Here is a 23,308-nt window from a genome sequence, read left to right as displayed (position 1 = left end):
TAAGCCAACCTTGCATTCCTGAGATAAATCTCATTTGGTGTTTTTGTATATAATCTTATATATATTTCTAGATTTAGTATGTTGATATTTTGATAAAGATTTTGCATCTATACTATTTTACAAAATTTCTTTTTAAATCATTTATGAAAAGACACAAGAAGAAATATGCATTCACACTGTCTTATATGACTGCATAATTATCTTCACCAATGCTCTTTGTAAACTGGATTTACTTATTTTTAATCTGAAGAACTTCCTTTTGTATTTCCTGAAGAAGCATATATTATGGGAATGTCTCCATTTTGCCTTCATTTTTGAAAAATTATTTGCTGAGCATAAGATTCTTGATTGACAGTGTTTTTTTTTCTTTCAGTACTGCTTTTTGACCCCATTTCTGTGTGTGTGATGAGAAGTCATCCGCAAATCTTACTGGAGCTCCCTTGTCCATGAGTCATTTTTCTTTTTCTGCTTTCAATATTCTCCTATTATTTTTGGCTTTCAACATTTTTGCTACCATGTGTGGGGGAATGGATTCCTTTGCAATTTTCTCACTTAAAGTTCACCGAGCCCCTTGGATGTACAGATTAATGTTGTTCAGCTAATGTGAAGCTCTTTTGCTATCATTTCCTTGAATAGTTTTGCTACTTAGTTCTTGTTCTCCTCTGGTTCCTATATTGGTGTGCTTAAAAGTTTCATATTTCTGAGTCTGTGTTCATTTTTCTTCATTATATTTTCTCTCTGGTTTTCAAATTGCATTCACAAATTGCATTAATGTAGCATCAAGTTTCATAATTCTTTCTTCTTCCAGTTTACATTTACTGTTGAGCCCCTCTAATGGATTTTTCATTTTGGTTATTAAAAGTTTTCAACTCCCAAAGTTTCATTTGGTTCTTTATTATAAATTCTATCTCTTTTTTGATCATCTGTTTGGTGTGTCTTCATACCTTCATACCTTTAAGGATTTCTTTTGGTTCTTTGAACATGTTTGTATTGGCTAATTTGAACTCTTTTTAACTCTGACATGTAGGCCCTCTCACAGGAAGTTTCTGTTACCTCCTTGTTTTTCGGGTTATGCTGTCCTGTCTCGTTGCATATCTTGTAATTTTTGGTGTTGCTGAAAACTAGGCATTTTACATAATATACTGTAGCTACTCTGGATACTAATTTCCCTCCCCTGTTTTCACAGCTTATATTTGTTTTGATATTTATTTGTTTTGTGATTTGGCTGGCTATTTTAGTGAGTCTATTTCCCTGGTAATGTGAGACCTTGGTATTGTTCCATGTCAGGTGCAGCCCTGAGCATGCATATGGTCACCTTGGTCTTATCTGGTCTGTATTGACACTCCTTTTCCCTGATATTTCCATTAAGCTATCTGAATTTTTTGGTATTACACCAGTTTTTAGGCTCCACTAATTACCCATGGGATATTCTATTGTTTTTGACAATGTTCTGGGGGCATAAATTATACAGTAGTCTGATCCAGTTAAATTCAGGCTGGGATAATTTTGAGACAAGTCTTTGAGATCTGTTCTCACCTCAGGAGGGCTATTTTTATCTGTCTCTGTCCCTGGTTCTCTCTGATAAACTAACAGACCTATGGTTAGCTTGTTGCTCTCAATTAAGATTTATTATCTTTGAGAACATCCCTAGACTTGAACTCTTCCCCCAGTATGTTTCAAAGAGTCACTTCCTTTGGAAAGTTTTGGAGCTCTCTTTTCTGATGTACTACCTCTTACCATAGGCAAAATCTTCCTGCCTCTACTTTTGGTGACAGTGAGATTATAGTCACTGGCTTCTTGGCTTGCCTTCCCAGCAACCTCTTGGAGATTCTCTTCCCTACGAGCAAGCTGTGGTGAGAGTGATCAGGAATCCAGTATTCTTAGCCTGTCAAGCCTGTTGTAGAGACTCTGTCCTCTGGACACAGGTTGATTGGAAAAGGAGAGCTCTAACCTCTTGGCCACACTCATCAGAATTTGGCCTCTTCAACTCAAAGCTGCGGGCAGGGGATACGAAATGCTGGTGGCCTGGCCCTCCTGTAGATACTGTAACATTGACTGATAATTGAGAATACTAGTAACCCTACATCCTTGGCCACACCTGCCAGTAGTGGAGTTTCCATCAAGCCAGGTTGTGACTGAGATAGGAAAGGAGCAGGCGGTGGCTACAATGCCACAGACTCTCCATGGTCTCACCGAGTTGCAGTAGGTTTGCTTGAATAAATGTTTCTTCATTTGACTTTAGGACAATATCCAGAGATTGTGCACAGTTGTGTTTTTATGGTTTTGACCAGTGTGGCTTATCTGGGTGGAAGGCAGGTCCAAGGAGCTCCTCACAACTCCATTGTAAAGGGAACTTTTTGTAAACTTGTGATTTTGCTATATTGGTTAACATTTGAAATTATTGTCCATTTTTTTTTAAACATTGAAGGACTTTAGCTAAAGCGAAATAAGTCAGGCGGAGAAGGACAGATACCATATGTTTGCACTCATAGGTCTAACAGGAGAACAGGAGAAACCTAATGGAGGACCAGGGGGAGGGGAAGCGGGAAAGAGAGTTAAGGAGAGAAAGGGACGCAAAACTTGAGAGACTATTGAATACTGAAAACGAACTGAGGGTTGAAGGGGAAGGGGGAGGGAGGAAAAGAGGTGGTGGTGATGGAGGAGGGCATTTGTGGGGAAGAGCACTGGGTGTTGTATGGAAAGCAATTTGACAATAAACTATTTTAAAAACATAAAAAATAAAATAAAAAAAAGGACTTTAGCTATACTAATGATAGATCCATTCTTTTAAATACCAACAAATACAACTCAAACTCAATGTATGACAAAGGATATATTGCTAGTAATACCCAATAAAAATTAAATCCAGTTAAAGAAAATTACATTTCACACCTTAATTTGTGGCTGTGAACCCATTACGCAGCAATTGCGCACTTCATAAATATCTCTCCTACATTTAGATGTATTGGGCCAGGTTAGTCTGTAGAAAAACTTCATACATAATGTTATTTGGAAAACTGTGTATCAGGAAAAGGAGACTTGGTCTAATAATAAAGTGTATTAAACTTGTGTTATAGTCCAAATTGAAGCATGAAGTTTGGGAAGTGATATAAGAAAATAGACATAAATTTCAAACTTGCTAATATTCATTAGAATGATTGTGCTTTCTATTAGACCTGTCAATTCGAATATTTATTAAAAATTAACAATACAAGCACTTATTCTCAATTTATGGATGTTAGAGACAAAGAAAATGAGTTCTAAAGATCAACTGTTAAGTATCAGCTGGACTGTAATTTTGTATGTAGGTGAATATTTTTAAGTTCCCTTTTTGTTGCTTTCAGTTCTTTCTTTGGACACACACACACACACACACACACACACACACACACACAGAAATACTGGCCCCAGTGAGAAAAATCTGCTTTGTTGAACATATGAAACAATGAAGCCATTACCATTTTCCAGCATTTTCATGGGCAACCAGAAGAGAATGAAGGAATGGGCCAAAGCATTTATACACTGAAGCCAAAACACCTAAAAGAAAAAAAAGGCAAAGCAAGAAAGTTATGATAGTATGTTGGTCTAAATCTAAAAAATATGTGACATTATGAAATATACTTGCAATTTGAAACACAGTTATAAAGCCAAAATGTTTTCCTGGACATGGAAAAAAGTCCATTTCTTCTTCTTGTAAAAGTAATGACTATGAAACTATAGGATATTATTTGAAAATAAAATACATTAATATAAATGTATAGGATTTAAATATAGAATATTTATTATAAAAATTATAAAAACTTAAATTATCCAATAAAAAAGAACCAGAAGTAGCAATTTTTATTTATTTATTTATTTATTTTTTAATTTTTTTTGAGACACAGAGCGAGCAAGGGAGGGTCAGAGAGAGAGGGAGACACAGAATCTGAAACAGGTTCCAGGCTCTGAGCTAGCTGTCAGCACAGAACCCAATGCAAGACTTGGACCCACGAATCATGAAATCATGACCTGAGCCGAAGCCAGACGCTTAACCGACTGAACCACCAAGCGCCCCTGGAAGTAGCAATTTTTAAAATAAATAAAAGTATTTTCAATTCTTACATTGTAGTATTTTAAATATAATTTCTTTTATATAATACAATCTGCACCCGTTACATCAACACCCTGACTCTGGTCAAAATAAATTTTAACAAACCATATATAATTTTCTTAAAGGAAATCATAATAATCTAAAATGCCTAGGATCAGACAAGAGTACATTCGTTAGGAGATGGTAGATCAACAACAAAAACAAGTCTTTGTTCTTTCAGTTCTAAATGTAGCAGTTGTTTTTATGCTTGCCAGGAAGACCTGCAGATAAAGGACCAGATACGTGGAAAAAACATATCTGTCCTGTGACCTAAATTTCCTGAAGTAAAACTGTTTTTTAGGAAAGAATGTAAGAAACCAGTTTTAAAACACAGCTAATGCCAAATTGGAAAACCTCAAGATTCACGGAACATTGGGCAGAATACATAGAAGTTTTTGTCTCAGTACTGGAGAAAAATTATCCTTGGACTTAGCACAACTCCTGTCCTTCCTAATAAATATTAAAATGTAGATCCAAAAGGATTAAATTGTTTCCAGTTAACATGCTTGTATTCCAGAACAAAGCTCAAGAATAGTAATGGTAATACAAAATAAAAAACTTTTGTGCACAGCAAAGGAAGCCATCATGAAGACATAGAACCATTTTTCTTAACTAAATGGTAGAAGACATTTGCTAATTATTCATTCAAAAAGGAGTAAATTTCAAAAATATATATTTTTAAAAATGTATACAACACAAAATTTAAATGATTTAAAAATGGGAAGAGAACTTAAATAGACATTTTCCCAAAGACAAATTACAAATGGTCAACTGACACATGAAAAGATGGTCAACATCACTAATCATCAGCAAAAGGCAAATCAAAACCACAATGAGATATCATCTTAAACCTGTCAGAACGGCTAGAATCAAAAAGATGAGAAAGAACAAGTGTTGGTGAAGATGTAGAGAAAAAAGTTCCCTCATGCACTGTTGGTGGGAATTAAAACTGGTGCAGCCACTGTAGAAAATGAAATGGAGGTTTCTCAAAAAATTAAACACAGTAATAAACCACTACTGGGTATTTACCCAAAGAAAATAAAAACACTAATTCAAATGGATATATGCCCCACTATATTTGCTGCAGCATTATTTTCAAAAGCCAAGCTACAGAAGCAACCTGTGTCCATCCATAAATGAAGGGATAAAGAAGATGTGGCATATATATACAATGGAAGACTGTTCAGCCATAAGGAAAGGTATGAAGTCCCACCATTTGCGGCAATATGGATGGGCCTAGAGGCTATTATGATAGTGAAATAAATCAGGCAGAGGAGGACAGATACCACATGATTTCACTTATATGTGTAATCTAAAAAATAAATGAGCAAACCAAAAACATAAGAAATCAATACAGAGAACACACTGTATGATGCCAGAGGGGTGGGGAATGTAGGGATGGGAAAGCTGGGTGAGGGGGAGTGAGGCTTCCAGTTGTGGAATGAGTGAGTCATGAGGATAGAAGATACAGCCCAGGGAATATAGTTAACGGTATTGTAATAGTATTGTATGGTGACTGATGGTAGCTACACTTGTGAGCATAACGTATAGACTTGTTGAATCACTATGTTTTACACCTGAAACTAATGCAGCATTGTGTGTCAACTGTACTTCAATCAATCAATCAATCAGTATAAAGGAAAAAAATTGATTCATGGTTATACAAAAATATCCATCACCTAGGACAAATCCAATTCAGAATTCTCAGGCACTCAAAAAAAAAGAAGCAGAAAAATACTACCCAAAATGAGGAAGAAAATAAACCAACTAAATCCAACCCACAACTAACACAGATGTTAAAATTTCCAGATACAGATGTTGAAACAGTATAACTCTACTCTTTTTTTCTTTTGGAAAGAGTATTAACTCTATTCTTTATGTTCAAAGGCTTAGTAGGGAAATAGAATATATAAAACTTTCCAAATAAAAAAAATAAAATAAAACTTTCCAAATAGAAATTTAATAGATTAAAAACTATTAATTCACAAGGCTGTGTTCCTCGGTTTTTAACTTATTTTTTAAGCATCAGAGAAGGAAAGGACCAAAGGTGCCTTCGGAGCTGAGATGGAAACCTGCATTAAATATTCTGTTTACCTTTGTGTTGAAAATTTCCCCTGCCTGAGAAATCCTGTAGAGTTGTGGGTACCTCAGCAGGCTCTTCTGACTGCAGCACTGTTCAAAGATCCCCAGAGTAAGAGGTGGTAATGAAGTGAAAATCTACATAGAAAACAAGGATTTATTAAAAAGAACTTTTAGTCTGTAACTGAGTTAGTAATATTGTAACAACATCACTTTCCCAACTTTGATAATGTATTATTACTATTAAGATATCAGTAGGGGGGTAGCTGGTTGTAAGATACACAGAACTATTTTTGCATCTTCTGGTAAGTCTTAAGCTATTTAAAAATAAAAATTATTTACAAAGAAGATATTAATGAGTCACATAGATTCAAACACATTGCCACATCATGACTTAATTTTATTTAAAAAAATTTTTTAAATGTTTATTTATTTTTGAGAGACAGAGCATGAGCAGGGGAGGGGCAGAGAAAGGAGGAGACACAGACTCTGAGGCAGGCTCCAGGCTCTGAGCTGTCAGCACAGAGCCTGACACCGGGCTCGAACTCACGGACCACGAGATCATGAACCGAGCCAAAGTCAGACGGTCAACAGACTGAGCCACCCAGGTGCCCCATGACTTAATTTTCTGATCTGATCCTTTGATTCAGGAGGTTATAACTGTGTAAATGTTGCTTTATGAGCATAAAATGAATACATTTTTTTCTTCTGTTTAATGAGCATAAAACAAATTATTTAGATATTTTAATAATAGGCATAATACTGACCGATACATCTACCAGTAATGACATATCTCTCCGTATCCCTCATAAGAACCAGTTGTTTAAATTTTTTTTAATGTTTATTTATTTTTAGAGAGAGACACACAGAGTGTGAGCAGGCGAGGGGCAGAGAGAGGGAGACACAGACTCAGAAGCAGGCTCCAGGCTCTAAGCCGTAGGCACAGAGCTGGACAATGGGGCTTGAGCCCAAAAGCAGTGAGCTCATGACCTGAGCCGAAGTCGGACGCTTCACAGACTGAGCCACCCAACCGCCCAAGAACCAATTGTTTCATAAGCTAGTTTACTTGCCAGGACTGGCACAAAGTAATTACGCAGTAAATAGTGTTGTGAATGTTAGATTAAACAAAAAATATATACAAACATTCTTTATCTTGAGCATTACTATCAGAAACAAAGAGATGCTTCCCATTCATTTACTCTTCAAATATTTTATCAATAATCATTATGCCGGCAACCATATTACATGAAAAGTTCATGATCCTTGAAAAAGCTCTGGACCTTGTCAGGGAGGGAACCCTGTATGAACAGATACAATAATATGAGAATAAATGGGGAGGTAAGGGGAAAATTTAAAAAGAAGGGAGGAGATAGGAGGGAAGTGTAGAGAAAATTCGAGGAGAAGAAAATAGCAGGAAGATAGAAGTGCCCAGACTGTGTCCATTGAGAACTAAGAAGTGCTATCAAAAGGGCTTCTTAGAAAAGGACACTTGAAGCTCACCAGAATTTACAAATTTCTGCTCCATTTTGTTTTTGTTCCTGTGGCGGCTGAACCGGGGATTCTTCACAAAGAGCAACGGGATTCAATGAGCAAGCAGTTTGCACACCTCTGGGCCTCTTAGGTTTGCCCTTGTTTCAGTGCCCAAATCAAGTCACATGACCAAACCCAGACTCCGTGTGGGTGGCTACGCCAAAGGTGTGGATACAGAAGGACATAAACTGATTGGGGGACCTTTACGGTTACAATCTAACACGACATGTGACTTAATGTAGATTTTCTAGAATTCTGCACAAAATATTGAAAGCAGCTAAAGCATTACTTCCTTTTCAGTTCTTTTTGTTTGTTTTTGTTTATGCATGGGCTAGGACCTCTTACGCAGTTGAATAGAAGTGGTAAGAACTGGTAAAAACGTTCATTCTTCTTCTTGATCTTAGGGGAACAGGTTTTGCCATTAGGTATGATGTTAGCTGCAGGTTTTTCAGAGAAGCACTTTTCTTAGTGCTTCTCAAAATGAGTGATAAATTCTCTCAAGTATCTTTACTGCATTTGTGGAGATGATTATATGATTTGTCCTTTTAAAAAGTTGTTTTAGAGAGAGAGTGCATGTGTGTGTGCAGGGGTGAGAAGCAGAGCCAGGGAGAGAGAGAATCTTAAGCAGGCCCTGCGCTCAGCACAGAGGTCATAGCCTGAGCAGAAATCAAGCGTCCAAAATTCAACTGACTGAGCCTCCCAGGTGCCCCTTCCTTTTAAATCTTATAAAAAGGTGTATTACACTGAATTTTTAATAGCAAACCAAACTGCATTTCTGAGATCAATCCTAATTTTCAAAGAATTTTATATCGCTGGATTTGATTTGCTAGAATTTTTTGCATCTGCAATCATGAGGGATACCTTTGTCTGGTTTGATATCTGGGTAATGCTGCATCATAAATAAGTTGGGAAATTTCCTCCTCTCTTTTCTGGAAAAGTTTGTCTATATTTGCTAATATTTCTGAAGGTGTGAATATATGGGAGGTTTTTAACTAAGAATTTAAAATTTTTAGGGGCGCCTGGGTGGCTCAGTTGACTAGGCATCTGACTTTCGCTCTGGTCATGATCTCACAGTTTGTGAGTTCGAGCCCCGTGTCAGGCTCTGTGCTGACCATTCAGAGCCCAGAGCCTGCTTCAGACTCTGTGTCTCCCTTTCTCTCTCTGCCCCTCCCCAGTCATGCTCTGTCTCTCAAAAATAAATGTTAAAAAAATTTTTTTTAATTTTAATAGTTTTGGGGCTATTAGGGTTATCTATATCTTCTTGGGTGATGTTTAGTAGTTTGTGGCTTTCAAGGAATTTGTCCATGTTATACAAAATGTGAAATAGGTCATAAATATTATTCATATTTGCGGATAGTCATTTGTTATCTATAAGACCTGTAGACCCCTCTCCCACTCATTCCTAATATTGGTTAATTTCTATCTTCTTTTTATGGTTTGCTTGATCAGTCTGAATAGAGATTTATCAACCTTGTCTTTTTTAAAAAACCATTTTATTGGGTTTTTATTGTTTTACATTTATTTTATTCATGCTATTTTCTTTTGTATTTTTTGCTTTGTTTATTCTGGACTTCTTTAAATCTTCCTTTTCTAGTTTCTGCAGATTAGAGCTTAATGTTAGACCCTAAATTATTGGTAATGAGCATTTAAAAATATAAGTGTTCCTCTAAGTACTGCTTTAGCTGCATCTCACAAAATTTGAAAATTTTTGTTTTATTTTTTCTGTTCAAAATATCTTCTAAATTTTCTTGTGATTTCTTCTGTGACCATGATGTATTTAGAAGTATGTTCTTTAATTATCAAATATGTGGGTATTTTCCTAATGAATTGCTGTTCTTCCTATATTCTTTATTGTTACCGCTACATAGTTTAAATCCACTGAGATCAAAGAACATATTCTATATGATTTTAACCCTTGTCAGCTTATTAAGACTTGTCATATCACCCAGCGTGTAGTCTACGTGATGAATGTTTCATATGCGACTTGGAAAGATTGTATATTCTGCTCTTGTTGAGTAGACTTTTCTATAAATGTTGGAGGAAAGTTCTTTTGTTGAAGTGAAGTTGACTTGTAATGCTACATCAGCAGTACAGTGTAGTGACCAACTCCACACATCATGCTGTGCTCACCTCAAGTGTACCTACCGCTTCTCAGCACACAACGCTGTTATGGTATCACTGACTATATTCACTCTACTGTACTTTCATCCTATGACTTACTCATTCCATGACTGGAAGCCTGTATCTTCCACTCACCTTTATCCATTTTGCCCATCCCCCAGCCCTCTGACAACTACCAGATTATGCTCTGTTTTCATGGATCTCTTTTGGCTTTGTTGTTGTTTGTTCACTTGTTTTGTTTTTAGGTTCCACATATATACATCTTCTTTATCCATTCATCTCCAACTGGACACTTGGGTTGCTTCCACACCTGAGTATTGTCAGTTTTGCCACAATAAACATAGGGGTGCACGTATCTTTTTGAATTAGTGTTTCCATTTCTTTGGGTAAATAACCAGTGGTAAAATTTCTAAATCCTATGACATTTCTATTTTTGATTTCTTGAGGAATCTCATACTTTTTCTCACAATGCTTGCACCAATTTAAATTCCTACCAATAGGGCACAAGGGTTACCTTTTCTCCACATCCTTGTCAACATTTGTTATTTCCTTTTCGTTATTAGCTGTTCTGATATGTGCGAGGTGATATCTCATTGTGGTTTTGATTTGCATTTTCCTGAGAATTACTGATGTTAAACATCTTTTAATGTTGTCTGTTGGCAATTTGCGTATCGTGTTTGGAAAAATGCCTATTCAGGTCCTCTGCCCATTTTTTAATCAGATTTTTAAATGTTGAGTTGTATAAATTCTTTACATATTCTGTATATTAATCCCTTATTGGAAATATTTTGCAAATATCTTCTCCCATTCACTAGGTTACCTTTTGTCTTACTAATGGTTTCTTTTGCTCTACATTTTATTTTGGTATAGTCCCAATAGCTTATTTTTCTTTTGTTTCCTTTGCCTGAAAAGATCTATCCTTAAATATGTTGCTGATGTCCAAGAAATTACTGCCCATATTTTCTTTTAGGAACTTTATGATTTCAGTTCTCACATTTAGGTCTTTAATCTACTTTATTTTTGTGTATCGTGTAAGAAAGTGGTCCAGTTTCATTCTTTTGCATGTAGCTATCTTGAAAAGACTGTCTTCATTCTTGCCTCCTTTGTCATAGATTAATTGACCATTTAAATGTGGATTTATTTCTGGGCTTTCTATCCTGTCCCATTGATCTATGTGTCTGTGTGTATGCTGGTGCCAAGCTGTCTTGACTACTATAACTTTTTAGTTTATCCTGAAATCTGGAATTTTTATACCTCAAGCTTTGCTCTTCTTTCACAATATTGCTTTGGCTCTTCAAGTCTCTTGTAGTTCCATAAAAACGTTAGGTTTATTTGTTCTAGTTCTGTGAAGAATGCTATTGGTATTTTGATGAGGACTGCACTGACTCTAGATTGCTTTGGGTAGTCTGACATTTTAATGATATTAATTCTTCCAATCTATGAGCATGGTATATCTTTCCATTTCTTCCTGTCATCTTCAGTTTCTTTCATCAGTGACTTACAGTTTTCAGAGTGTGGTTCTTCCATCTCATTAGCTAACTTTATTCTTAGATATCTTATTCCTTTTGGTAAATGTAAATGGGATTATTTCCTTATTTTCTCTCTCTGCTTTCTCATTTTATAAAAACAGCATATTTCTGTATATTAATTTTGTATCCTACAACTCTATTGAATTAATTTATTAGAAAAGTTTTTGGTGGCATCTTTAGAGTGTTTATGTGTTCTTTCATCTGTAAGTAGTAAGCGCTCTTTTCATTTTCAATTTTTTATGCCTTTTATTTCTTTTTCTTATCTGATTATGTGGCTAGGACTTCCAGTACGATGTTGAATAAAAGTGGTTAGAGTGAACATCATTGTCATGTTCCTCATCTTAGAGGAGCAGCTCTCAGTTTTTCACCACTGAGTATGATATCAAGTGTGAGTTTGTCATACATGCATGGCCTTCGTTATGTTGATGTATATTCCCTCTAAACACACTTTCTTGAGAATTTTTATCATTTTGAATTTTGTTAAATTGTTTTTCTACATCTCTTGAGATGGTCACATAAGTTTATCCTTCATTTTGTTTTAATTTTTTTTAATGTTTTATTTATTTTTGAGAGACAGAGAGAGACAGCAGGGGTATGGGAGGGTCAGAGAGAGAGGGAGATACAGAATCTGAAGCAGGCTCCAGGCTCTGAGCTAGCTGTCAGCACAGAGCCTGATGCGGGGATCGAACCCATGAACCGTGAGATCATGACCTGAGCCGAAGCCAGATGCTCAACTGACTGAGCCACCCAGGCACCCCTCCTTCCTTTTGTTAATATGGTATATGACATTGATTGATTTGCAAATATTGAAACATCCTTGCATCCCTGGAATTAATCCCACTTGATCATGGTGAATAACTGTTTTAAAATATTGTTGAACATGGTTTGCTAATACTGTGTTAAAGATTTTCATATAGGTTTATCAGGTGTATTGGTTTGTAGAGTTCTTTTTATGCAGTGTCTTTGTTTGTGGCATCCAGGTAATGCTGGATCATAGAATGTATTTGGGAGCTTTCTTTCCTCTTTTATTTGTTGGGATAGTTTGAGGAGAAAAGGTATTAACTCTTAGAATGTTTGGTAGAGTTCATCTGTGAATCCATCTAGTATTAGACTTGTTTATTAGGAATTTTTTATTACTGATTCAGTTTCACTACTAATACTCTGTTCAGAATTTCTATTCTTAGTACAGTTTTGAAGTTATATATTTCTAGGAATTTAGCCATGTCTTCTAAGTAGTCCAAATTGCTGCCATATAATTTCTCATAGTAGTCTCTTATAATCCTTTATATTTCTGTAGTGTTGTTACTTCCCATTTCCGATTTTATTTGTGTCCTCTTTTTTCTTGATGATTCTGGCTAAAGGTTTATCAATTTTGTTTATTTTTTCAAAGAACTAACTCTTGGTTTCCATGATATTTTATATATATGTTTTATTCTGTTTCACTTATTTTTGCTCTGTTCTGTATTCTTTCCTTCTACTGACTTTGGACTTTGTTCTTTTTCTGGATTCATGAGGTGTAAACTTAGATTGTTTATTAGAGATTTTTCCTGTTTCTTGAGGTACGAATGTATTGTTATAAATTACTCTCTTAGAACTTCTTTTCTACATCCCAAAGATTTTGGACTATTGTGTTTTCACTTTCATTTACTCCTGTGTATTTAAAAAAACTTTTTAAAATATTTATCTATTTTTGAGAGAGAGATTGAGAGAGACAGAGCACGAGCAGGGGAGGGGCAGAGAGAGAGAAACACACAGAATATGAAGCAGGCTCCAGGCTCTGAGCTTTCAGCATGAAGCCTAATGTGGGCTCAAACTCACCTGAGCCAAAGTCAGATGCTTAACCTACTTAGCCATCCAGGCAACCCTGCCTCCATGAATTTTTAAATGTTCTCTTTGATTTCTTTCTAGACCTATTGGTTATTTATAGCATGATGTTTAAAATCTATGTGTGCTTTTTTCAAGGAGTTTTTTTTCTTATAATTGATTTCTAGTGTCATACTATTATGGTTGGAAAAGATATTTGATTTTAATTTTACAAAATTATTGAGACTTGTTTTGTGGCTTAATACATGATCTGCCTTGGAAAGTGTTTCATGTGCACTTGAAAAGAATGTGTATTCTGTGGGTTTTGGACGGAATGTATATATCTGTTCAGTTTATCTGGTCAAATGCGTCATTCAAAGGCACTGTTTCTATATTGGTTTTCTGCCTGAATGATCTATTTTTGATGTAAGTGTGGTGTTAAAGTCCCTACTTTTATTGTATTGCTGTTATCTTCTCCGTTTATGTATGTTAATATTCGCTTTATGTATTTAGGTGCTCCAATGTTGGGTGCACAGATATTTATAATTGTTATATCTTCTTGTTGGATTGATTCCTTTATCATTATGCAGTGCCCCTCTTTGCCTCTTGTTACAGTCTTTATTTTAAAGTTTATTTAATCTAATATAAGTATTGCTACCCCTTTTTTTACTTCCATTTGCATGGTGTGTTTTTCTGTCTCTTCACTTTCAGTCTATTTGTGTTTAAGTCTGAAGTTTTATTACAGGCAGCATAAGGTTGGCTCTTGTGTTTTGTTTTGTTTTTATCAATTCCATTATCCCATGTATTTTTTTTTAATTTTATTTAAACCCGAGTTAGTTAACGTATAAAAATGGTTTCAGGAGTTAGAATCTAGTGATTCATCACGTACATGGAACACCCAGTGCTCATCCCAACAAGTGCCCTCCTTAACGCCCCTCACTCATGTAGCCCATCCCCCACCCATCTCCCCTCCAGCAACGCTGTTTGTTCTCTGTATTTATAAGTCTCTTATGGTTTGTCTCCCTCTCTGTTTTTAATCTTATTTTTCTTTCCCTTCTTTACATTCATCAGTTTTGTTTCTTATATTCCACATAGAGTGAAATTATATGGTATTTATCTTTTTTATGGAGCATTCAGACCATTTACATTTAATTATTGATAGGTATGTACATACTGCCATTTTGCTCATTGTTTTCTGATTTTTTTTATAGTCCTTGTCTGTCCCTTTCTACTTTTCTTGTTCCATTTTCTTGTGACTAATGATTTTCTTTAGCATTCTGTTTGGCTTTATTTCTCTATTTCACGTATATGTATTATAAGTTTTTGGTTTGTGGTTACCATGAGGCTTGTAGATAGGAATCTATATTAAATTGATGGTTACTTACATCTAAACACATTGTAAAAGAACTTCATTTTTTCTCCCCCCTCACATTTGATGTATATGTTATCATATTTTGAATCTTTTTGTGAGTCCTCTTAACATTTTAGACATACTTGGTTTTATTGCTTTGGTGTTTAACCTCAATACAAGATTTACAAGCGATTGTTCTACTACCTTTACTGAATGTTTGCTTTTACCCATGAAATTTTTTCTTTTATAATTTTCTTCTAATAATGGCCTTTTTTTTCCCCACTTGATTGTGGGTTTTTTCCCTTCAGCACTTTGAATTTCTCATGTCACTTCATCTTACATGCAATTCCTCCTGAAAAAACAGCTGATAGACTTACTGAATTTCCTCTGTACAAAATAGTTGCTTTTCTCTTGTTGCTTTTAAAACTCTGTATCTTGAGCACCTAGGTGACTCAGTCGGTTAAGTGTCCGACTTCAGCTCAGGTCATTAGCTCACGGTTCATGAGTTTGAGCCCTGCCTCTGGCTCTGTGCTGACAGCTCACAGCCTGAATTCTGTCTCCCTCTCTGCCTCTCCCCAGCTTGCACTTTTCTCTCTTCCTCACACGCGCACGGGTGCACTCTCAAAAATAAAACATTAAAAAAAATGTTTAAAATGTTTTTAATGTTTATTATTTTTGAGACAGAGAGAGACAGAGCATGAGTGGGGAGGGGAAGAAAGAGGGAAACAGAATCTGAAGCAGGCTCCTGGCTCTGAGCTGTCAGCGCAGAACCCGACACGGGGTTCGAACCTACAAACCGTGAGATCATGACCGGAGCCGAAGCCGGATGCTTAACCGACTGAGCCACCCAGGGCCCCCTAAAAATTTTTTTTAAAACTCTTTGTCCTCCGTCTTTGACATTTAACTATTAGTGTCCTGTTGTAGACCTCCCTGCTTTCACTGGAACTCTCTCTGCTTCCTGAACCTAGATGTCTATTTCCTTTCCCATGTCAGGATTTTTTGCCTCTATTTCTTCCAGTAAGTTTTCTGCTCTTTTCTCTCTTCTCCCTCTGGTACCCCTCTGATGTGAGTGTTTTTTCACTTGATGATGTCCAAGAGATCCCTTAACCCATCCTCATTTTTAGAAATTCTTTCATCGTTTTGCTGTTCAGGATGATTTCCATTACCCTGTCTTCCAGGTCATGGATCTGTTATCTGTTATTCTGTTCCTCCAATCTACTGTTGATTCCCTCTGATGTACTTTTTAAAATTTCAGCTATTGTATTCTTTAATCCTGATTGGTTCTTTTTTATATTTTCTATCTCTTTATTGAGAGTTCTCCCAGAGTTCAGCCACGCTTCCCTCCAATCTGGTGAGCATGTATTCGACCATAACTTTGAAGTTTTTTAAAAGTTTGTTTATTTATTCTGAGAGAGAGAAAGCAGCAGTAGGAAGGGCAGGGGGAGAGAGGGAATTCCAAGCAGACTCCACACTGTCAGTGCCGAGCCCAATGTGGGCCTTGAACTCAAGAACCATGAGATCATGACCTGAGTCATGAGTCAGATGCTTAACCAACTGAACCACCCAGGCACCTCTACTTTGAACTCTTTATTGGTTATCTCCCTTTCGTTTAGTTCTTTCTCCGAGGCTTTTGTCTTATTTCACCTGGAGCATATTCTTCTGTCTCTGTATTTTACTTGACTTTCTGCATTTTGTTTTTATGAATTTGGTGGAATCGCTATTTTCTCCTAAACCTGAAGGAGTGGTCTTGTGTATGGCTGTCCCTGTGTAGACTGTGTGGTGACTTTGGCTGGCAGGAGCTGTGGCTGGCATGGGATGGAGTCCCACATCACTCCATACTGGAGCCGTCCTGATAAAGTACATGGAGCTGAAGTGGGATTGGGCTGGACTGATTCGGGGGGTCTTGGCACAGAGGGTGACCTGGCCGGACAGCTAAAGCTGAAGTGACTGCAGGCAGGGAGACCGGAGGCTTTCTGCATTGGGGGTACCATGGCAAGACAGCAGGAGCTGAAGTGGGTACAGGCTGGGGTAGTCTCAGGGCTCTATACGGAGGGACTCTAGTAGGATGACTGGAGCTGAGGCGGGTCTGAGCCTGGGCCCTGGGGCTCTCCACACAGAAGGAAGCCCAGCGGGGCAGCTGCACGTGAAGCGAGTGCAATCAGCGGTGTCCCTGGAAGGGGTGCCGGAGCTGAGGCGGGCGGGGGCAGAAGGACTCCAGGGCTCTCTGCAGAGCGGGCTCCAGGACAGAGCAGCTGGGGCGGAGGAGGACGCAGGCCACAGAATCCTCAGGACACCGCACTGGGGGCGGCCTGGCAAGTCTTCAGGAAGTGAAGGGGTGTGGGCCAAGCGTGTTCCGTGGTGCTTGGTGCCTGTGTCACCTTGGCAGGTGACTGATGCTGGTGCGGACTCATGTCTCAGGGCACATGGAGGCGGGAGGCTGGCTAGGGGCACCTGGACCCTACTCATTAAGGAGAGTTTAAGCCTCTGAACCATTATTAACCATTGAATAATATCAGTGTCTGCTTCATTTCTACTTACTTTCTAATAAGCTATGTTTATTAGATTCTTATGAGATCTAGGATATTTATTATTAGGATAATTAGTTTAATTATAAATGTGATTGATTTTAAATCAACCATCATCTTATTTTTTTCTATGTTGCATTTAGTCTTCATTACCTTATATCCTGACTTCTTTTGAAGTAATTGAATATTAAGACTTTATTGTACCTCTATTATTGGTTCATTAGCCATAACTTTTGGGGGTTTTAGTCGCTCTTTAAAATTTACTGTGTACCTAAGCAATGTATCACAAAATTCAAATAATAGTACACTCTCAAATCCCTTCCCCCATTCTTTGTGCTATATTTATCATACATTTTAATTCTAAATTAATGACAATTCCCAGAATACATTATTAATTTTGTCTTAAACAGTTACCTGTCATGATTGAAAATGAGGGGAAGAGGGAAAATGTCATATAAATTCCCACATAATGAATATTTCTGTTCCTCTTTATTTCTTTGGGGAGATCCAAATTTCACCTTGATGTACTTTTTCTTTTGTTTGAAAAAGCTTTCTTCCACATTTCCAGTATTACAGGTCTTCTGGTGATGAAATTTTTCTTGGTTCATTTTCAAAAGACATTTTTACTGGTTATACAATATTGGGTTGATGGATTCTTTTTTCTTTCAGATCTTTAAAGATATTGCATTGTCTTCTGCCCTGCATGGTTTTCAATGAGAAATCTGCTTTTATTCATACATTTGTTTTTCTGTACATAATGTGTGTTTCTCTGGTTGATTTAATGATTATTCTCTTAGCTGCTGGCTTTCAGCAGTTTGGTTATGAAGAATATTTGTGTGTTTTTCTTTAGGCTTGTTCTTATTGGAATTTGTTGAGATTCTTAGATTTGTGAGTTTATAGTTTTCATCAAATTTGACATTTGCAATCATTATTTATTCAAATATGTTTCCTTTTTGAAACTGAAAATATATGGAAATTGGAATGCTTAATATTGTCCCAAGGTGAAATGAGGTTCTGTTACCTTTTTCTGATTTTTCTCTCTGTGCTTCTATATGGTTAGGTCTTCATATTTACTGATCTTATTCCTGAATTTTCTAATTAACTCTTAATCCCATACAGGAAAATGTTCATTTCCTATTTGTATGTTTCATCATAAGGTTTTACTTGGTTGTATTCTACATCTTCTACTTTTTCCTCCTTAGGTTCATGTCTTCCTTTGAGTCTTTACTACTAATCCCGTCATCTTTATGATTTCTTTGTCTGCTCGTATTGACTTTTACCTTTAGATCTTATTTTCCTATATCTTTGCATGACTGGTATCTTTTATTGGATGTACAGCAGTGAATTTTGTGTTGAGTATTTAATTTTCTTCTTTGGTTGCATGCGTCTGACCTGCAGGTAAGCAACTTGCAAATTAGTTTTATACTTTTTAGTGTTGCTTTTAAGTTTTGTTGTGATGGGTCCAGAAAAGCATTTATAACAGGTCTAATTTATCTTTATTTTTAAAAGTGTGACTTGGATGAGTTTTCCCTGTCATGTGTAACTAGTTACTCTTGGCCCTGAATTAGCTCCAGGAAGTCATCCTACTGCTTTTTAGTGGTTCTTTCCCTAGCTTTGGGTAGACTTTCCTCATGCATACAAAGACCAGAACTCCAGAGTTCTGGAGTTCTTTCTTTCTGTCTCTTTCTGTCTCTCTCTCCGTATAGTTCCCTCTTTGACATTCTAGCTACCTTGGCCCACTGAGCTCCCACCTCTGTGTCTTCAAGTCATTAAGACACCCGGCCTTTCTTTTGGGTCTATCTTCCTGCACTGGGTCACCGCCATGAGCAGCCTGTTGTTTAATGTTTGAAAATCATCATTTTGTGTATTTTGTCTGATAGTGTAGATTTTTTTCTGGCGGGAGGGTATTCCTATAGCAGTTAGTCATGCATGTGAAGAATCAGAAATAATATATGATCTCCAGAAATAATATGACAACCGATTTAAGTTTAGTTATCAAATAAATAATCTCTTTTATTGCCAGTAACTATTTAAAATGTCCTAGGCCTCATCTTTTTTCCTATCTGTAAAATATATTCCTAATTAGATAAGATTTAGTAAGTCAGTGGATATTAATAAGTCATCATTTCTGTCCTAAAATGTCCATAATTTAAAAAAATTTTTTAACATTTATTTATTTTCAAGAGAGAGACAGAGGGAGAGGGTCAGAAAGAAAGCAGAATCAGAAGCAGGCTCCAGGCTCTGAGCTGTCAGCCAGAGCCTGACACAGGGCTTGAACCCACGAGTTGTGAGATCATGACATGAGCAGAAGTTGGCCACTTAACCTACTGAGCCACCCAGGTGCCCCTAAAATGTCCATAATTTTAAGTTTCCCACTGTAGCCCTCATTGACTATTTATAAAGAAAAGAAAACAAAAACAGTTTCTGTGCTTTCCTTCATTAAAGGAAAAAATAAGACTCCACTGACCAATACCTGTGGCCTATGCATTCATATGAATATTTTTTTATCATTTTTAAAAATGTTATTTTATTTTGAGAGGGAGAGAGAGAATCCCAAGCAGACTCCTTGCTGTTGGCACAGAGCCCAACATGGGGCTTGATCTCATGAACCGTGAGATTATGACCTGAGGCAAAATCAGGAGTTAGACACTTAACCAACTCAGCCCACCCTGGTGCCCCCATCGTGAATTTCCTAACACAGAGGAAAATTTTCTAACTCTGCCATCCCTCCCGCAATCTGTAATGAGACTTAACAATCAAAAAGCATTGAGTATTGTCATCTGTAACCAAGAGCCGGGCAGAGATAACTATGTGTCTGACCTCAGGCTCACTGGTGCGGTGCCCTAGCCAGATACACCTGGAATTGACATGCACACAACTGTAACTGTTCGTGGCACTAGACATCCCTGTGTTGTTGGACATGCCATGACTTCTGGCCGGCAACTTCTGTGTGTTTCAGAGTTTAAGCTCCTAGAAAACAGAACTTTAGGGATTAAGGCACATGGCATCCAGATCACAATATGACTCTGATAATGCAGTTCAAAAGAAAAGTCATGATATGCTCGCTGGGAGCCTAATGTCTAAGCTAGGTTTCCCTAACGTCTAATCTTTAAAGTGGAATTCATAATAATAATACAAGAAAAATAAAACAAAAATTTTAAGGTGAATTTCACCATATTGTTTATTCCTAGTTTTTGAACTGAAATAATGGTATGGGATTGCTTAGTTGTAGAAAATTCCATTTATTTATTTATTATATTTATTCTTAATATGGGACTTGGTATCAAATTCATTATTTCATACAAACACAAATTTATGAAGAGATAAATATTTATTATAGGTATTAAATGGAATTGGTTCAATAATAATTACTTGGCTCGAAAGCCTGAAAACATTGTACAAGCATGTAGTAAAGAGATTTTGGATATATTATCAAAATGCACGGGTACAAATTTAATGTCATTGCTGAATGATCTGAGAGCCTGGGCTTCTGTGGGATGTGTCACCGCAAAACGGGCTGTAAAGATGTATTTGTGCTGCCTGTTCTGTGTACAGATGAGTGACTCAGATACCCTCCCACACAGACACAGTGAAGGACTGTCACTGAGTTCTGCCTGCTATCGGATAGAGACGGAGAATGCTTACCACGTTGTACAAGCCGATGCACCAACGTTCAAATATAATCTGCCCAGAAAATCCATTAACAAAGGCAAACCAAAGCTGAAACAGAAGAAAGTTCATGAAGTTTTATATCAGTAAATACTATACTTAAAATACTATACTTTATCATTCTTTTTGTTTTCCATGTAATCAAATGGAACTTTGCCAAGATGTAAATAAAACCAAGCTTGAGTGTTTGAGCTTGACAGAAAGGCAGTTCATTTATTCTGGAATTTTTGTTTCATTCTTATTTTTTGGTAGAGAAAAAACAATAACAATTTCAATGAAATGCTTAGATCTAATTGTCCAATAATGCAGTTTCAGTAAAGAATGATACTGAGTTTTAAAGGTTCAGAGTGATTTTTGTCTGTGGCGTCAGTACATTGTCACTCCTACAACTAATAACATTTGTAACAGGAAGGAAAACTAATTCAAAAACTCTATGCCCCTCTATATTTACTGCAGTATTTACAATGGCAAAAATGTGGAAGCGGCCCAACTATTCGTCAATTGATGAATGGATAAAGAAGAGGTGGTATACATACAGTGGAACATTATTCAGCCATGAAATAGTGTGAGATCTCACCATTTGCAACAACATGGACGGATCTAGAGTGTATAATGCTGAGTGAAATGACTCGGAGAAAGACAAATACTGTATGATTTCACCCTTGTGTGGAATTTCAGAAACAAAATCAACAAAAAATCAGACCTTCAAATATGGAGAACAAACTGGGATTTGCCAGAAGGGAGGTGAAGGAGGCTGGGTGAAACAGGTGAAGGGGATTAAGACACTACTTAGTGTGATGAGCACTGAGTAAGGTATGGAACTGTTGAGTCGTTATGTTGTACACCTGAAACGAATATAATAGTGTATATTAATTATACATGAATAAAAATGTCAGGCAAAGGACCTGGAGTACTACTTCAGGCAATTTTAAAAATGCGGAGTGAAAAGAATCACTCTACTTGATGCTAAGACCTACAGTATCGCTACAGTAGTCAAGACAGTGTGGTGTTGGCAGACGAACAGACACAAAAATCAAGGAATCAAATTAGAGAACCTAGGAATAGATCTACATAAACATGCCCAACTTATTTAAATTATGGTAAGAAATATAACCAACTTTAAGTGTACAGTGCAGTAATGTTAAGTATATTCACATTGTTGTACAGCCAATCTCCAGAACTTTTTCATCTTGCAAAACTGAAACTCGACACCCCCTGAACAATTCCCCATGTCCCTCAACCCTCAGCCACTGGTAACCACCGCTCTACTTTGTCTCTATGAACCTGACTATTTTAGATGCCTCACGTAAATGCAGTCATATACTATTTGGCTTTTTGTGTCTGACTTCTTTTAGTTAGCCAATGTCCTCAAGGTTCATCCATATTGTAGTATGTGTCAGAATTTACTTTCTTTTTAAGGCTGAATAATAAGCCATTGTATTTATATATCACATTCTGGTCATCTAGTCATCTATTGGATGTTTGGGTTGCTTCTACTGCTTGGGTATTGTAAATAATGCTCAATGAACATAATGTGTAAACATCTCTTCAAGATTCTTGCTTTCAGTATTTTAGATACATACTCAGAAGTGGAATGGCTGAATCATATGGTAATTCTATTTTTAAGTTTTGAGGAATCATCATACTATTTTCCATAGTGGTTGCACCAATTTTTATTCCTACCTGCATTTCACAGTTCACTTTCTCCACATCCTCATCAACATTTGTTATTCTCTGGGAGTTTTGTTTTATTTTTTAATAGTAGCCACCCTAATGGATGTGAGAAATATCTAATTATGGTTTGGATTTACATTTCTCCAATGATTAGTGGTGTTGAACATTTTTTCTTATGCTTTTTGGCCATTTATATACTATCTCTGTAGAAATGTCTATTCAAGTTCTTTACCCAATTTTATATCAGACTGTTTGAGTTTTTGTTGAGTTACAGGAGCTGTTTCATTATTCTAGATACCAGCTTATGACATATAATTTGCAAGTATTTTTCTCATATTCTGTAGGTATGTTTACTATGTTGTCTTAAAATCTGATGTATAACAACTGGTCTATATTTGCTTTTGGTGCATGTGCTTTCATGCCATGTCCAAGAAAACTCTTGTTAAACACAATGTCATGAAGATTTTTCCTTTTTTTTCTTATAAAAGGTTTATAGTTTAGGTATTAGGTATAGGTATAATGTTTAGGTCCTTAATCAATTTACAGTTAACTTTTATAAATGGTGTAAGGTAAGAGTTTGATTATTTACTCACTTATTTGCATAGGATATCCAGTTTTCCCATCAGCATTTGCTGAAGGGGAGATCCTTTCTCCATTATGTAATCTTTGGTGTTTTCAAAGATCATTTGACCATATACATTAGGATTTATTTCTGGGTTCTTTTATTCCATTGGTCTATATGCCTGTCTTTATGCCATTAAAACACATTTTAAATACTGTAACGTTGTATATATTCTGAAATTAGGGAGTATGAGACTTCTTAGTGCTTTATCAAGATTTTTTGGGGCTACTCAGGATGCTTTAAGACTCCATATGAATTTTAAGATGAATTTTTCTG

The 23,308-nt window shown here is 36.5% G+C and overlaps 1 protein-coding gene across 1 annotated transcript in view; it reads right to left on the bottom strand.

Moving 5' to 3' along the window:
• LOC115290604 (phospholipid-transporting ATPase IB-like) overlaps positions 1–23,308 on the bottom strand; it is a 190,457-nt gene that overhangs the window by 44,702 nt on the left and 122,447 nt on the right. Inside the window, exons 29-31 of the mRNA XM_029938483.1 lie at positions 20,713–20,793; positions 6,224–6,346; positions 3,459–3,537 (exon numbers count right to left, since the gene is read on the bottom strand). Of these exons, the coding sequence (XP_029794343.1) occupies positions 3,459–3,537; positions 6,224–6,346; positions 20,713–20,793 (283 nt within the window). The remainder of the gene's footprint in view (positions 1–3,458; positions 3,538–6,223; positions 6,347–20,712; positions 20,794–23,308) is intronic.

This window comes from Suricata suricatta, chromosome 4 (assembly GCF_006229205.1).
Source record: "Suricata suricatta isolate VVHF042 chromosome 4, meerkat_22Aug2017_6uvM2_HiC, whole genome shotgun sequence".
NCBI classification, from domain to species: domain Eukaryota; kingdom Metazoa; phylum Chordata; class Mammalia; order Carnivora; family Herpestidae; genus Suricata; species Suricata suricatta.
This window is presented reverse-complemented; position numbering and strand designations above follow the sequence as displayed.